Source organism: Vespa mandarinia, chromosome 5 (genome assembly GCF_050613455.1).
Source record: "Vespa mandarinia isolate Hongniang chromosome 5, ASM5061345v1, whole genome shotgun sequence".
Classification (NCBI taxonomy): Eukaryota; Metazoa; Arthropoda; class Insecta; order Hymenoptera; family Vespidae; genus Vespa; species Vespa mandarinia.
The window spans coordinates 6,605,670-6,622,500 of NC_140814.1; the positions used below are offsets into that span (position 1 = coordinate 6,605,670).

Consider the following 16,831-nt stretch of genomic DNA (forward strand, 5'->3'; position numbering starts at 1 on the left):
GCAAGGTCGATCGAACTATATCTATATCGTATAATATTTACGGCGATCTTTTTTCTAAAAAAAAAAAAAAAAAAAAAACTATTATAACAGAGAGAGAGAGAGAGAGAGAGAGAAATGTATAGAATATGTCACGCGATATTCTCCACTCTTTATATTTTTACACAAGAACAGGTACGTTGAAACATCGTTTGCCAGACGCAATCATACTGGCACGTTGAACTATCGACCTATCCGCGTGCCGATCAACGATAATTCATGTTAAAAAAGCATTTTATTAAGGCCGAACAAGTTTAAAACAATCGGCGTTCGTGTGATACGTTAAAAACAGCGAAGTGGGTTAATGTAAGAAGTAGGTAATTGGATATCGATAAACGAATAATTATCCGACGTGGATTTTAAGTTCAAACAATGTCGCGTTGATTTTTATTGCGTTTAGATATATACGTGCAAAAATCTCTTCATCATTTCTTCACTCTCTCTATCTCTCTCTCTAGAGCTCTAGAGCTCTTTTGCTCATTTTTCCTTAATAATCGACAATTGCGCATCAAGTGGTTACGCGTACGGTAACAACGATAAGAACGTATAAAAAGGCAACCAGGAGCTCGTTAACTTTCTCAAGTAAAGAAGCACGCTTTCACGCGCGAGATTCGTTCCGATGCAAGTCACGTTATTTTATGCGATTATGCCTTGCTCTTTCTAATGGACATCGAACTTTAAAAACGACGGTTAAAATACGTAATATAACTTAGTAAGTACGATGACCGATTCGAATCTAAAATAAATGATCGATACGATTCTTTTCCTTGCCAATAGAAAATGAAATCTTCAATTATGAAACGAACAATGTATATCAATGTAGGTATTCTATATAAGTCCTAGGTTAAATGGACAATATGAATTTCATGGAATCGTTTAAACGGTCTCCTGCATTTAAATGGACTTACTTCTTAGAAAGAATAAAACGAAGATAACGTGAACGAGTTATATATTTCCGCGTAACATAATTTAATGTTAATCATCCTATTCTATGTAATATATAATATTCAATGAAATAAGTTCAATTTCGATTTTCTCTTTTCACGATATATTCTTGGACGTACCTAACTACGAAATAAAATTTTGATGGATGTTACGATGGACGTAATACTGGTGATCGATGCTTCAAGAGAATTGCCAATTTTAATCAACGATCTAGCTAACGAAACGGCGTTCGCTCGACGTCAGCGAACATCGTTGGTTCGAACTAACTCCGATGGCTGTTTCTGACACAAATTCGAATGCTTTATAAGCCGTGCGCGTTGTATATCTATCCGACACGCCCAAATACACGTGTTGGATCTGCAAATGTGCACGTACGACGAACGATGCGTATATATACAAACGTGCGACGTTCCATGTTCAGCCAAGCGTAGAACGAGAGTTAAGCTTCGTTAAAGACTACCCCTCTTTCGATCGATAAAAAATATTGATTCTCGTAGGACACGCTGACTAGAGTTACTTTTTTTGAACGTACATATATATAAATATATATATATATATATGTATATATGTAATATAGAGATAAAGAGTTGTTTGGCTCGATGAAAGCTCGTTAATGTTTCTACTCTTTCGTTCTCGCGTCACATCAAATTACACGCGTCTTTTAATCTGAAATTCCACCAAGAGACAATAACCGAGCTGAATGGCTATTAAATGACATTTTATCTTTTTCCTTTTTCCCCCCTCCTCCTTTTTTTTCCTTTTTTTTCCGTTCGAGGAAGAGATTACAGAGAGTTCGTATAAAATCGTTAACGAGACGCATTAGTCGCTCCGGTGACCCTAAATATTATACGTTTAAATAAAACGGAAGGTAGTACCAATCACGAACGATTTAAGCTATTTTAACGTTGCACTTTTTCTCGTTATTTCAACCTCTAACAAATTAAATCGCCATAAAGAAGTGAAGGTAATCGTAAGAAAAGTAAACGAAATTAATGTGAAATCTCGGGTATTTCTTGAGCTAGTGAAAGAAATACAAAGAAAAAAGAACAAAAAAAAAAAAAAGAATAACAAAAAAGAAAAGATAAAGATAAAAACAATTTAAAATAAATTAAATGCGCGTTATTGATAAGACCGATATTATTACTCTATCCATCGATCAATTCTATCGGGAACAGCTTGTCCATTTAATCCTTTGTTTCAAGAAAATTTCAAAATGACGGCTATTACTTTCGTTAAAATGACCAATACAATTTTGAGATAGCTTGAAGATTTTCGAGAATATTGCGAAGAAGAAATTTGCCGTCTTCATCCTTTTCGTCGTTCACGGGGTAAGAATTTTTGTTCTTTTCTTTCTTTTTTCCTTTCTTTGAAGGAGAAAAAACAAAAGAAAAAAAAAAAAAGAAAAAAAAAAGAAAAGAAAAGAAAAAAAAAAAGATAAGAAAGAAAGAAAAAAAAAAAGCCGATGAAAAACGCTGCGGTCAGTTCCTATCGTCGATACGAGGAAAATTGGGACGAACGATTGAATTGAGAACGTGCCAGAGCAAAACTCAATCTATCCTTCGTTGGAAACTCGAAAAGGAGGACGAGAAGTTCCTCTCCTCCGTTGAGGAACTTCGACGACGTCGAACGTCATCGTTAGGATAGTTGGCGAAAACAAACGTAGTAGTAAGAAGAGAGAAGTTCGATATATCATCGTCTCGACGGAACTTTCGATTTCGCTGAGGTACGGGAAACTCGAAAGCTATCGAGGATCGTTATACCTACCATGTTTAATCCCCCTTTCCTCGAGAAAGAGAGAGAGAGAGAGAGAGAGAGAAAGAGAGCTTACACGAATAAACCATCTTGAAAGGGATATAACGAAGGCGGCGAAGAAAACATACGACGTAAGAGAGACGACGACGTAGCGAACGAATAGGGGAATTCCTTCGAGAATTCCGTTTTAAAATGTAAGCTGCCTTACTTCTCCAACGTTCGCGAAATAATCCAACCTTTCTATCTTTCAGCGTAGTCTTAAAGGAGAAACTATGATATCTTGGAACGAACGAACGAATAAAAAAGGATTAAACGAAGAGAAAAGAAAAGAAATAGAAAAAAAGTTCGTTCAAATTGAACGGGGCAGAGAAAAAGTGATAATTTTTTTTTTTTTTCTACATTATTTCGACATCGTTACAAATGGGTAAGTAAAAAAGCTTAAAAAAAAAAAAAAAAAAGTATAATAATGATAAGAAAAAATCTTTAAGATCGTTTCAATTCGATATTATATAACTCGAACTTTCGATATTATCCGATATAATTCACGGTTTTATTATTATTACGAGTCCGATTAATATTACATATATGATAACTAGTACGTTCGTGTTAAAGAGAATACGCGATAAATAGCAGCTTGCTTTTACATTTAAATATTATCAAAGCACGTATCGATTCAAAATGAAACATAATATGAAAGAAAAGCGATAAAACGAATGAATGGCAATTGAACGATCTTCATTGAAATCGACTGAAAACTCGAATTCTCTAGAAACAAATAAATATAACGAGTAAACAATGAAAAAGAATCATTTCTGGAATCGTTTCTAACGTCGATCTATCGCCATAAGGTACATTAATATTATCTCAAATTTATATTATAATCAGGGTAATCGGACACAGGCCATTAGCCCACAAGCTCTCGTATTAATTGCTTTATCCGGATGTAAACGTGAAATGGTAACGGAAGACCATTCCTGCGAGAACACGATAAACACTTGGAAAGCAACACCTACAAAGCGGCAACAGCAACAGCAACAGCAACAGCAACATCAGCAGCAACAGCAACAGCAACAGCAGCAGTCTGGCTTACGATAATGATATTTTATCGGACGAACACGGTGATTATCGATTCCACGTATGCTGTTCGACTCTATCTCACCGCTAACAAATATCTATCTCATCACGTTGGTTCATTCGCGTCTACGTAAGTAGAAATTCCACGGAGAAATCTGGGACAAATTTATCGTGCATTGAAATCGTGTAACGTTCTACCGTAATAAAGGAAATATTTGTCTAACTGACTGACTAACTGACTAACTCACTAACTGTCTGACCGACTGACTGACTGACTGACTAACTGCATAGCTGGTTGGCTGATCGAATGGTGTTCAGCTAGATTCTGTTCCGATCGAGTTTCCGATCGAGAAGCGCGTGTAATCGTTTGGACAGCTCACCTCTATAAACCACAGTTTCAACGTTTGTCGCTTTCGATAGTTCTATTAACTTGTTACATCTACCGTTTCATGTAACACACCGATATGAACGTGAGTAATACATTGATATACAAACGATTCCATTGATTTTCCTATTAACTATCTCTAAAAAGTGAAATAAACAAGGAATCTAAACTAGTAAGATATATTTATTTAGTCCTAATGGAATGATAATGGAAAAGTTTGTAAAACGTCGTATAGAATTAATTCACGATTTCATTAATGAAAATCGTAAGAATTTTCTATGTCCCTCTTAGGGGGACGTTCTCGTGTATATATTTATCGGTCTTCATTATCTGTAAGAAGATCGAGAACGAAATGTAGTCGGAAGTTTTGCGTAAATAAAAGAAAAAAAAGAAGAAAAAAAAAAAAAAGAAAGAAAGAAAGAAAGAAAAAATAACAAAAAGAAGAAGATTCTAAATCGACTTATTTTCGTGGAAGAAAAGGACAAAATCGAGAAAGTAAAGGGAACGGTCCTACACCGTACTCGAAACAAAAATAGTAAAAGAAGTGCCGTCGATTTTGTAGTTCGAAACACGAAAAGGAAAGACTGTTCCACCGTTTTACGACCAATCTTCTGAAACAATAAAATCAGGAAGAAACAAGAGAGAAAGAAAGAGAGAAAGAGAGAAAGAAAGAAAGAAAGAAAGAAAAAGAGACAGGGCCACAGAGAAAATCGTCTTACGTTCTTCCATAGATAATTCAACGAGTCCTTGGGTAACTCTAGAGACGAGCATGAGTTTCTCTTGTTCCTTTCCACCTTTTTCTCTTTCATTCCTTCTCTTCTCGTTCTTTTGAAAAACTATGGGGTAACGGTGCGAAATAAAATTTTCGTTGGAATGCCGCAGAGATAGTAATTCTTCGACGAACGAGCTACGCCGTTTGAAAACGATTCGACTTGGGCGCCCCTTTCCTTCTTTCTCTCTCTCTCTCTCTCTCTCTATCTCTTTCTCTCTTTCTCGATCTCATTGCCTATGCGAGTCAGTGGGTTCCCCTAGAAATTGATATGCAGAGAGAGAGAGAGAGAGAGAGAGAGAGAGAGAGAGAGAGAGAGAGAGAGAGAGAGAGAGAGAGAGAGAGAGAGAGAGAGAGAGAGACAGCACCTTTTAACCGTGTGCCATTACCTCTCTCTTCCTATCCTCTTCATACTACTTCTCCACAGTCATCGAATCGTAATTCTCGACACGATAGGAAATCGACACGCTCTCGAATAATTTATGTACGTATACATATAGACACGAAGATATCTCTCGAAGCTAATAGTATACGTAGACGTTTAAAGAGCAACGATTACGATAAAACTGCTCGTAAAGACGAACGATCACCGCTCGATATCAGCGAGAAACATAGTCGTATTTCTGTTTTACTGGTTCGCGATTATTGGTAATCGATGATGGTCGTCATTTAATTCGTTGGATTTTGCGCAGAAAACAAATCCAAAGAGAAGTTCGCCGTTGTAAGGAAAGAAAAATGAAGAGGTTAAAGAAAAAGAAAAAGACAAATAATAACAAAAAAAAAAAAAAATAAACGTTATTATGATCGAACAATGAATGATAAACATTGAAGTAATAACGCTCGAAGGAACGTTATGATTTATACCGTGCAAATTGTCGAGCACGTGACTAAATTCCACATATCTTGGTCCGAAAACGGGGATCACAGTCAAAAATTATGCCGTACCTGTAACAAAAAGAATAATTTTCTCTTTAATCCATTTACTTGAACGTATTTATTACGATTAAGTAATAATATCATGGACGTTTCAATAATGAAATAACGATTAATTTTTTTTTTTTATCTACGCATTCGCAATAAAAAAAAAAATTGTTTAAAATCCAATATTATTTTAAAATCGTGTGATATTAATATATTACTAATCGTAGATCTCTTTAACTTCGAAGAAGTCGAAACCCTCGAAGAAAGAGCAAAATCAGCGGTCAGTTTATTTCGATCTCGAAGGGTCTGTTATAGACAGGAAGGAATATATACATCTAAAATGAGAACGAATTATGACGGATCGTTCAAGTTTTTGACGCGTACAAAATTACCTTTTACGAATTATATTCTTAAAAAAAAAAAAAAAATGACGAAAGATATTGGCTTCACTTATCAATTTTCTGAGCGAAGCTTGAAATTATCAACGAACATACGAAAGTTCATAATAATATGCATTAAGCAATCATTATAGATGAAAATCTTCAAAAATAGTATTCCATTATTTGTGGAATTTAATATTAAGAACTAAAAGTGGTTTTATGCTAATTACTATTATTATTGTCTCTCTCTGTGTGTGTGTATGTGTTGTACGTGCGCGAGATTGTGCATGTATTTCTCATTGAGAAAGAAAATAAATCTCACTTAATTTCTTATTGGCTACATTCCAGAAAGTAACATGAAAGAAATAACGTTTAAAAATATCGGGGAAAAATTATCGCCTACTATGAATCCACATTCCTCTCGACTCTTCTATTTTCCATTTTCTCTTTTAATCTTATTATTTTTATTTTTCTTTATTTTTAAGTTTTATATATAAAATTTCATAAAAGAAAAAGGAAGGAATAAAAGAAGAATAAATCGCGTTCGCACTATCAAGACTCAAAGTAAAAATTTACGATCTTCCTCAGTTACAGATTGTCTACGATAATAGTATGGACTATAAAAAAAAAAAAAAAAAAAAAAAAAAAAAAAAAAAAAAAAATAACTTTTCAGTAAGCGGAAGCATAATAGCATGAGATGCGATCTATCAAGGACAAGACACCATTCTATTTCTTTTCTACCAACCCTGCTTCTTTTTCGTAAAGAGAGAGAGGGAGAAAGTCTACTATAGAGAAAGAAATGAAATTAACGACTGAAAATAGATAAGACTCTTATCTCTCTCTCTCTCTCTCTTTCTCTCTTCCATCTCTCTCTTTTTTAAGAGTACCATAAAACAAGCGTAAGTTCTAAGAAGCGTCGAATCTTTAATAAGATTCTATCAAGCCATGATAAAAAGTAAAACGTTCCTTTTCCGGAAATGTCGAAATTGCGAGAACATCGTTGAATCCCGAAGAAAATTATTTCATCGGGAAGAAATGATAGAAAAAAAACCCTTTGCAATCGTAAAAATTTGATATCTATATAACATATGTAGAGACGATTTCTACGTACGATACTAAGGAAGGAAGGAAGAAACTACGGTAGAATAGACGACCGTAAAATCGATGTCGTAAGAAATGTACGCGTCTAAAATTCAATTCACAAATTTATCCTGCAAAAATATGCTCGGCACCCTTTTACTACGAGGAAGTAGGGAGAAGAATCATTATATTTTCTTCTTTTTCTTTTTTTTTTTTCTTTTTTGTTTTGTTTCCATGGCATCTCCAAAATGGATGATCTACTTACGTATATATCGCATAACTTTATCATGATTTACGCATCACTTTAGGTCACACAGGGTAATCATATGACGCACGAGCGCCAGGCTTTCTCCGCTATTGTCGAGAAACGAAGAGGGTGAAATGCGTGAGGCACGTATACAAACGCGTTCAGAATTTTTTATCGTTGTTCCCCCTCTTCCTATCTCTTTCTCTCTCTCTCTCTCTCTCTCTCTCTCTCTCTCTCTCTCTCTCTCTCTCTCTCTCTCTCTCTCTCTCTCTCTCTCTCTCATTCATTTCTTAACTTCTAAACGCAAGAACGTACATCCAACGAGTTTGAAACGCGTTTATCGGGTTTAGAAGCGAAGAAGAGTCCCCGTAGATCGTTTCTCTCGACAACTATATTATATTCCATTAGGATAACTTTCAACTGTCCACGGTTTGTTTCTCATCAAACTGTTAATAAATGTTATATCGTGATAACGGACTTTATATAATAAAATTACGTGAAAGACAATTAGGCAACAGTATGCGATAGATAGATAGATAGATTAAATCGCATGACAAAATTCGCGGTAAGAGAAATATTCTGGCTCTTCTCGTAGATGCTCGTTACTTTTCTTTCAAAATTCCCTTTGAAAAATTGACAATCGATCGCGTTTCATATTCCAAGTGACTTTTGAAAGGTCCTTTGCAAAGAAATAGAATAGAAATTCCCCGATCGAAAAGACAAATTCGAATCGTGAAGGTGGTACTAACACTTAGAGATAATAAAAAGTCGGTATTTCATATGAATCACGTACTTCGTTTCTCGCTTTTATTATCGAAATCGATATCTCCGTAAGAGGATAAAAATAAGATCGATTTTTCATCTACTTATCATTGAAAAAGTATGAGTAAAAGAAAAAAAAAAAAAAAAAAAAAAAAAAAAAAAGAAAGAAAGAGATAGAAAATAGAAACGATCGAGGGAGAAAAATAAAAGAGATAAAGGGTGATAGACGTGAAAAATCGACAAAAATGTGTCTCTGTATATCTTCCCAAGGTAGTATACATAAAGAAACGCGTTTCATACTATGAGCATGGCATGATTCGTAGGACTTCTCTCTCCCTTCCCCTCTCTCTCTCTCTCTCTCTCTCTCTCTCTCTCTCTCTCTCTCTCTCTCTCTCTCTCTCTTTCTCCAGCCCTTTGATTTTCCAGCCCGGAGGGTTTGATCGTGAGCCGGCTACAAACAGGATCTGATTAGACGAACGAGTGATCGATCGATCCGAATTCTGAATCAGAAATTCGTGGTTGGTAACGCGTTGCTCTTTCTCCTCTCTCTCTCTCTCTCTCTCTCTCTAGAGATCTCTCTCTAGAGAGAGAGAGAGAGAGAGAGAGAGAGAGAAAGAGAGATTTTCTATCCTTTTCGCTTAAGTACTCAAACACGTATTCGCATAGAAGAGAAAGACGAGAGAAATAGGAAAATCATCTCTATTGACTTTGACAAATACAACAAGATAGACGAAGATAGATCAAGGAAAAGAGTAGTGAGAGAGAAAAAGAGAGAGAGAGAGAGAAAGAGAGAGAGAGAGAGAGAGAGAAGCAAAATTCCGTTGATGGAGGTGAGTACGCACCACCAGAGATACCTCATTAGCCTATATCAGAGTTTAGGGTACCAATTAGCATAGCTGTGAGCCTTCGTTAGACCAAAGACTTGTGTCTACTTCCTCGTTCTGCTTCTTGGAAACATACCGATCTATAGGACGTGTACGTAAGTACGTAGGTGATACCATATACACACTACACACATGGGGATTACATGGAGGCAATGGCCGCCTACTCTCTGTTCTCGAACATTGATAGATCGCAACTTCCAAAGAGAATTTCGACAGCTGCGCGGAAACCGCTTTCATTGGAAGATAACCGAACGCTATCCGACCGACCGATCGATATGTTAAAATTGAGTCTACGTCGTTATCGACGTTGGATTAGGAAAGAGACAGAGGTGGAGGGGACTAGTGGTAATGGTATAGTGATGGTATACCCAACGAAGGGTAGCACAAGCCTTTAGGGCTGTTTCAGGATTTGGAGACATATCGATTTTGTCTCCGCGATACCAGACGCGTTTTTGTCGTATCGTTCACGACGCCTCACGAATGCCCACGTAATATTCAGAATTTTCATTCGTTTCTTCTTACTGTTTTCTTTTTTTCTTTCTTTCTTTCATATTTTTTTTTTTTTTTTTTTTATCTATCCTCCTATTCGTCTCTTTTGTATTCGTGACAAAATGAATGAAAATGAAATAATATCGAGACAGAAGGATGATTGAATGTGCTGGGTTTGCTTTTTTTTCGATCTTTCGAAAAAAAAAAAAAAAAAAAAAAGAACTTTCGATACGAATTATAATGATGACCTTGGAAATGCAACAAACGTTAATTTTTCGAGCATTACTTCGAACTTCAATGAACGTTGACCTTTTTTTTTTCTCTTCGTGTCACGCGAGTCTTACGTTGTATTTAAGAATTATAATTTGAGTATCGTGCAAAAAGCTTCATGGGGCTTTTCAACAATGTACGTACGAGCACGCAAATGACGCTCGTCTTCGGTTCTTTCGTGTCGGAAATAATACGATAATTGTCGCTGGAGGATGGGGAGGGGGGAGGGGGGTTACAACTATTTTTTAAGGGACAATAATGCGTCAGAGAAATATGCGAATATAAGGGGCACGATTGTTATCAAGGGTGCGCATACAAAACGTTAATTAAAATCTACTCGAGATTTCGTGCATTCTCCTCCCTTCCCTCCCTCTTCTCACTCTCTCTCTCTCTCTCTCTCTCTCTCTCTCTCTCTCTCTCTTCGATTGTTTTGCATACGATAAAAGAAGAGTACCTATGGAGCTTCTTCAACAAGAACCACTCATCCGAGAGTACTCAGTACGAAGAGAAGGCCACAGGAGAGAATGAAAATAAGCAAAAGGGAACGTATCGTTGATTTGAATGAAGGCTCCTCTCGTTTACGTAATATGCCTACGTCATCGTCATTAAAACCGATACGAGAATTACAATGTGAAGAACATATGAGACTCGATAAAGAAACACCTGCGATAAAATTTATTTTGAAATGAAAAGAATGGAAATAATAAAATAAAAAGAAAAGAATAAAGAGGAAAAGAGAAAATGGCAGTAGAAGGAGAAAAAAGAAAAAGTCGAAGAAAAAAATAATTTCACAGATATAGAGAGATTCGTAAAACGAAATAAGCTTTTATAAAAGTTTTTCCGTAATTTTTATTATCAGTCTTATCGAAAATAAAGTCCTGTTTCTCGTAACATTGGCATATGACAGATACATCAGATGGATAACGACGACTCAAGAAAGAAAGAAAGAAAGAAAGAGAGAGAGACAGAGAGAGAGAGAATGGAGAATGGAGAATAAACCGTAAGAAAATGCGAGACGAAAGTTGCAACGACGCTCACGCGCACCTCGCGCAAGAATAAAGTTAGCGTACGAAATACTATTTGCACAAGAAGCGGTAAACTCGAAACTCTTGGCCGGAAAGTTTCTCAGGTAACTTCCCGAGTTGTAAAATCAAGGGGCGCGCCATGTTCCTACCATCTCTTTCCCTTTATCTTTATCTCTATCTCTCTCTCTCTCTCTCTCTCTCTATCTCTCTCTCTCTCTCTTACTCTCTCTCTCTCTCTCTCTCTCTCTCTCTGTCTGTCTGTCTCTCTCTCTGTCTTGTATCTTCCTTAACTTCTTACTCTTCTCTTTCTTTCTCACCAAAGAAACGAAAGGATCGCGAGGGACGAATATCGTCGACAGAATCGAAGTATCGTAAAAGAAACGCGCTTATCGCCAATTTCATCGTGCAATTTCTTCGAACACGAAAGCAAAATGTGTTGGTATCATTCTGTGCCAGCTGTTAGATTGCTACTGCTGCTGCTGCTACTGCTACTGCTACTGCTATTGCCACTACTACTACTACTACTACTACTACTACTACTATCTTACTATTTCTACTTTTTATTTAACTCCAATGCCGCCGCCTTCGCCAACTCCTCCTCCCACCGTCACCACCCTTCCTCCATCCCTTTTTTTTTGTCCTTCAATCGAGAAAGATACGCCTCCTGCGAACGTTTTATCCCATCGAAAACGTTCGATTTGCAATTGATATGAAATTTAGTCAAACACGAATCCTTTTGTTTTAACGAAGGACAACGTATGCGGGCTGTTTACTAATCGATAAGAGTTTTCATGCTTCAAAGCTTCAGTCATGATGTGAAGAGGATACTTTGATTGACTCTAACGTTTAATATTAAATTTACGGATATCGATTGTGTGTGTATGTGTATATATATATATATTTATTGAAACCCGTCATATTGTGACGGATACATTGAAATGGAAGGTTTATTCATTACGGCATTAACTTATATCATTATATCAATCGAAGTCTTAACATAAATCGCTAAAGAAATAATATTTATATAGGAAATACGAATGATATTGATATGAAAAAATACTCGGGTTATTTTTATTTCCATTCTAACTCTCTGTCTTTCTTTTACACGTAAAAATATATTTAATTATTATAATATATAAAATTGTTTTTTTCTAAACAATAAAAAAATGTATCTATCTGTAAATCAATGAAATAGAATCATATGTATTTTAATTCAATCAATTATTAAATCGAATATAAAAGAATTCAAAGAAAGAACGATAATTAAACATCGTAACTATATATCGACGACGTAATTGATCAATTTATTCGTACGAATTACGTTCAAATGCTAATCGTCAAAGTTAATAGATATGACCTCGAGCATAAAGACAATAAGCTCGTAATAATCGACAGGACAAGTTTATTCACCTATTCGCATCTCACTCATTAGTATTCCACGGGATTCATGCGAAAGAGAAAAATAAAGATCGGTGCCAAGGAAACCTGTTTCGCTTTTGTACACAGAAAGTTCAACGTTACGAGCGCGTTGCGTAAGCAGCAAACCAAGTTAGGAATTAAATGATACCATGCATTCGATAACACATGACTATTAGCATGAGAAACATCATGGTCACTACCGGTATTATTTTTTGCTCATCTTTTACCATGGACGAAAAAAAAAAACTTTGCATTGCTAAAAAATTTAATAATACGATCGATAACAAGAAATAAAAAGTTTTATTAATGGAATCGATACTGCGAATGAATTATAAGAAAACACATGAACTATGTTAACACGATTTTATTCTTAAATTTACCTATTTCTTATTCATCTTTTGTAAAATATTAACATAATCGTATATGTAGACTTTAATACAATTTTATTTCTATCTCCAAAAATATTCATAAATCGGACGTTAATGCGAATTTATTTCTATCACCTATTTGGTACAACCAAAAATAATAATGCAATAAATAATAAAAATACTTGTTTTAATTATTCCCGTCTGCGTTCCATTTTCCAAATGAAATTGCGAATTTGTTTCATTATCAAAGTTTCGTTCAAAGTACTTTTGTAATTATTAATAACATAAATATCTTTTGTACAATCGATAAGTTTGAGAGCAAAGAGACTCTCGTACTCGATTGAATCGAGAGCGAGAACATGTACGTGTAGACGATTCCGAAAGGTAAATCATGATGTAAAGGAAAAAATTAGATTTCCTCTTAGAAAATCGTTTCCTGAATCTAGGGATTCGCTTTTGGCCAACGTTTCCGCTACGTCGGCCGGTTGGACGATTAATAGTTTAATTTAGCCTTCTCCTGACGTGGCGCTACCGACGATTACGCGCAAATATTTGCTAGAACCAACGGCAGCTCGATAGAAACGCGTCTACTTTCCTCTTCTACAGTTTCTCTCTCTCTCTCTCTCTCTCTCTCTCTCTCTCTCTCTCTCTCTCTCTCTCTCTCTTTCTACTTCTAGTAGGTATAACTATTTCTCCTGCAAAGAGACGTTTGGATCGAGCTTTTGATAACAGTAAAAGCTTCGATCCATACGATCGAACGTACGTTATAGGTCGAATTAATGGAAAGCCGCATCGGGACGCAAGGATCACCATTATTTTCGTCCTGCGTTAATCCGAGAAAATCCGTTCTACCGTTCAAATATTCGCTTTACCGTTAACTGCCGAGCCATTTGTTCATAAATATTTATGCTCCCAAAATCTCCTGAACCAAATGAGCCATACATCTCTCTCTCTCTCTCTCTCTCTCTCTCTCTCTCTCTCTTTCTCCATTTTTACATCCTGCATCCTGCACCACCATCTCTATACTCTTTTATCATGATGACATACTTTTTCATATTTTTTTTTCCCTCCGAACGTTTATGCAAAATTTTCTACGATATCGTAAAACTCTTCATATTGATATTACGATAAGCCGCATTTAATTGACTCCCTTATCTGACTTTTCGATCGGTCACTCGGAATCGCTAAAATTGCATCGACACCGATAACATCGTCGAGAAATAAATTTACAATTTTTAGTGAAAACTGCGTGAAGTTGCCTGTTCTGATAATGTTCGTTGAAAAACAATGACATTCGAACGATTTTAATGGAAAAATCGAAAACCGAGGCTATTGCGCGCGTTAAGGAATTTTGTAGAATTGCAAAGCCGAAAAAAAAAGAAATGATCGTCATACGTCTTTTAATTTCTTCTGTCAGATTGTCGCTTTCTCGATCAAGTTCTTTGTTATTATTATTATTATTATTATTATTATTATTATTATTATTATTATTATTATTATTAAAGATGATATTTATGAGAAAGAAAAAAAGAAGGACGAAGAAATTTTCTATATAAGGATTATTCTCTCATATTGATCATCGTGTGCCATTTATTCTGTGCCAAGTAATCTGATTAAAGTTTCTCCTAAGAATCACTTTCGACGTATATGAGAGAAACGTTTATAGCAATTCAGAATGGATCATCGATTTGTGCGAAGAATCGTTCATATTGTTGTCACGAAGTGTTAACTACTATATACCGTTCTCGTCTTTCTGTGGCGTATTTCTATACGTATATACGTATATGTATATCGACAAGACGAATAATCCTAGATACGAGTGCTCTTCGTGATAGATGAGTCTGTCGTTAATAATAATGGCGTTTGCTTGTCGTTCGTACACTTCGTCGGACGACGCATTAAATCACTCACGTTCGTTCGTGAGCCGTATTTTTTACTTCAAAAAAAATTCCACTCTCTATTTTCCGTTCTCTTCCTTAATCCAAAAAAAAAAAAAAAAAGAAAAAAAAGAAAGAAAGAAAGAAAGAAAGAAATCCTTTCTACCAATTATCATTGAATCAAAATCATCCTTATATTCGTCTTATCTCACGTTAGATTATAGACTTAGCATTGTCTTTTCGAAATAAACTGCACACAATTCATTCGAAACATTTCCCATGGAAACTATGGCAAACGATGAAAGGACGTTGATTCTATTAAGACTGTCTTCTACACTTGATCCTAAATAAAGATTCGGAGACATTGACAAAGATTAGATTTGTCCTTCTCCCTACTGAGAATGAAGAGAGAAGGACGAACGGTGATTCTTTAGCTTTCAGATGCAGATTTCATTGTAAACGATCGTTGAGTGATATATAAAATGAAATTTACCTTAGTAGATATCAACCTGTTATAATTAATTCCTTTTAATGATAAAAGAAAATATCTCAGAAATTCTACAAATAATAGACGTAAAAAAGAACAAAGAGATAATATTTAATACGCGGAGTATATGACTGAACGTTTAAACTCTTTCCTTCTTTCTCTTTCTTTCTCTCTTGCAATTTCCAGGCGCAAGGTGGTCCATTAAAGTGGAAAATTTCATCTCAGAATATATCAAGTGCCAACTTAATTGCGACACTTTATCATGAAAAAGAGTCACATTCTTTTCGTTACTCCGAATAAATTCTAACATTTCGTCGGAGTTATTTCTCGTCTCTCTTGCAACTTTCATGCTTCGATCAAGATATTTCGATCTTGATTTTTATGAATTTAATTCTTACCATGCGATAGTAGGATATACGGGTATACCAAGATTTATGACTGTAATTAAACCATTTTCTTGGTTTAATGATTGAACCATTAAATCTATAAAAAAAAAAAATAAAAAAAAAAGTCTATTGAATAATAATGAGATTGAGAGATATCAAATCACATATGTAAAAAAAAAAAAAAAAAAAAAAAAAGGAAATAGAAATAAATCGATAAAATAAAAACGATCCTCCTCCATTCGGCATAGCATCGATAATAGTTTTTCAAAACCACCGAAATATTTGTCTAAGCGTTTGAAAACTTTTCAAATCCGAGAGTAAAGATTCTTCTTAGTTACACAAAATGCCCTACCAAAATCCGCCCAAAACTTGCTAAAACTTAAAAGACAGAGAGTTTTAGCTTGAATCGGAAGAATTCTTCAAAGTTTCACGAAGATATTTAAGTGCTTTCAGAAGAATCCGAGTAAAATGATTACACACAGATAGACCAGCATTTTGTCGAGTTTGTGTGAAGAGAAATTTAATGGATAAAAAGAATGAAATCATTTCAAAAAATTTCTAATGTTTCTCTTGTTCGCATAATTTAATCGTAATACTGTGTCTCACCGATGACGCTTGTAGTAATCTCGTCGTTCTTCTATCTTTCCCTCTCTTTTTCTCTCCCTCTCTCTCTCTCTCTCTCTCTCTCTCTCTGTTTATCTATTCCGCACGTTAATTAGCTCACGAACGCCTCTCACTTTCGTATAGCTTTCATCTACGACCATTGACACATTTGCTTATATCCATATCTTGTATGTTGCCTCTCTTTCACCGGCGTGTAACTTACTGTTCCGTGAATATAACTTCCTCACGCAAGAATTACGCATATCAAAGAGTTGCAAATTAATTCGAGAGATGCAAAATGGAATCTTTCTTCGAACTCACAAAAAGAAATGGTAATATATCTTAGCAGTTTGTAGGGACGGCTTCGTAAAAAACAAAATGTTTTTTTTTTTTTTTTCAAGAAGAGATCGAGGGAAAGGAAGACGGTGTAGAGAGAGAGAGAGAGAAAGAGAGAGAGAAAGAGAGAGATGAAAAAAAATGTTGATAATTCTCCCGTTCCCGAAGCTTTTTCATTTGTTACCGAAAGAACTGGAAATAGGCGTGTCCCGATATATCCGCGATAGGAAAACTAGTGCGGTAATTTTTTGTGATCGTTCTCTTTTCCCAAAAGGATCGTTCATTATCGTCGAGAAGAAGAGTTAAAGATGGTGTAGCAATGATAGTGATAGTAAT

The 16,831-nt window shown here is 35.4% G+C and overlaps 1 protein-coding gene across 2 annotated transcripts in view; it reads right to left on the reverse strand.

Moving 5' to 3' along the window:
- Invadolysin (leishmanolysin-like peptidase, invadolysin) overlaps positions 1–16,831 on the reverse strand; it is a 254,307-nt gene that overhangs the window by 227,159 nt on the left and 10,317 nt on the right. The window contains exon 2 of one of the 2 annotated variants that reach the window (XM_035866704.2): positions 5,826–5,906. The exons of the other annotated variant lie outside the window; for it this stretch is intronic. Coding sequence (XP_035722597.1) covers positions 5,826–5,861 — 36 coding nt within the window. The 5' untranslated portion in view covers positions 5,862–5,906. The remainder of the gene's footprint in view (positions 1–5,825; positions 5,907–16,831) is intronic. 2 annotated transcript variants of the gene reach the window in all.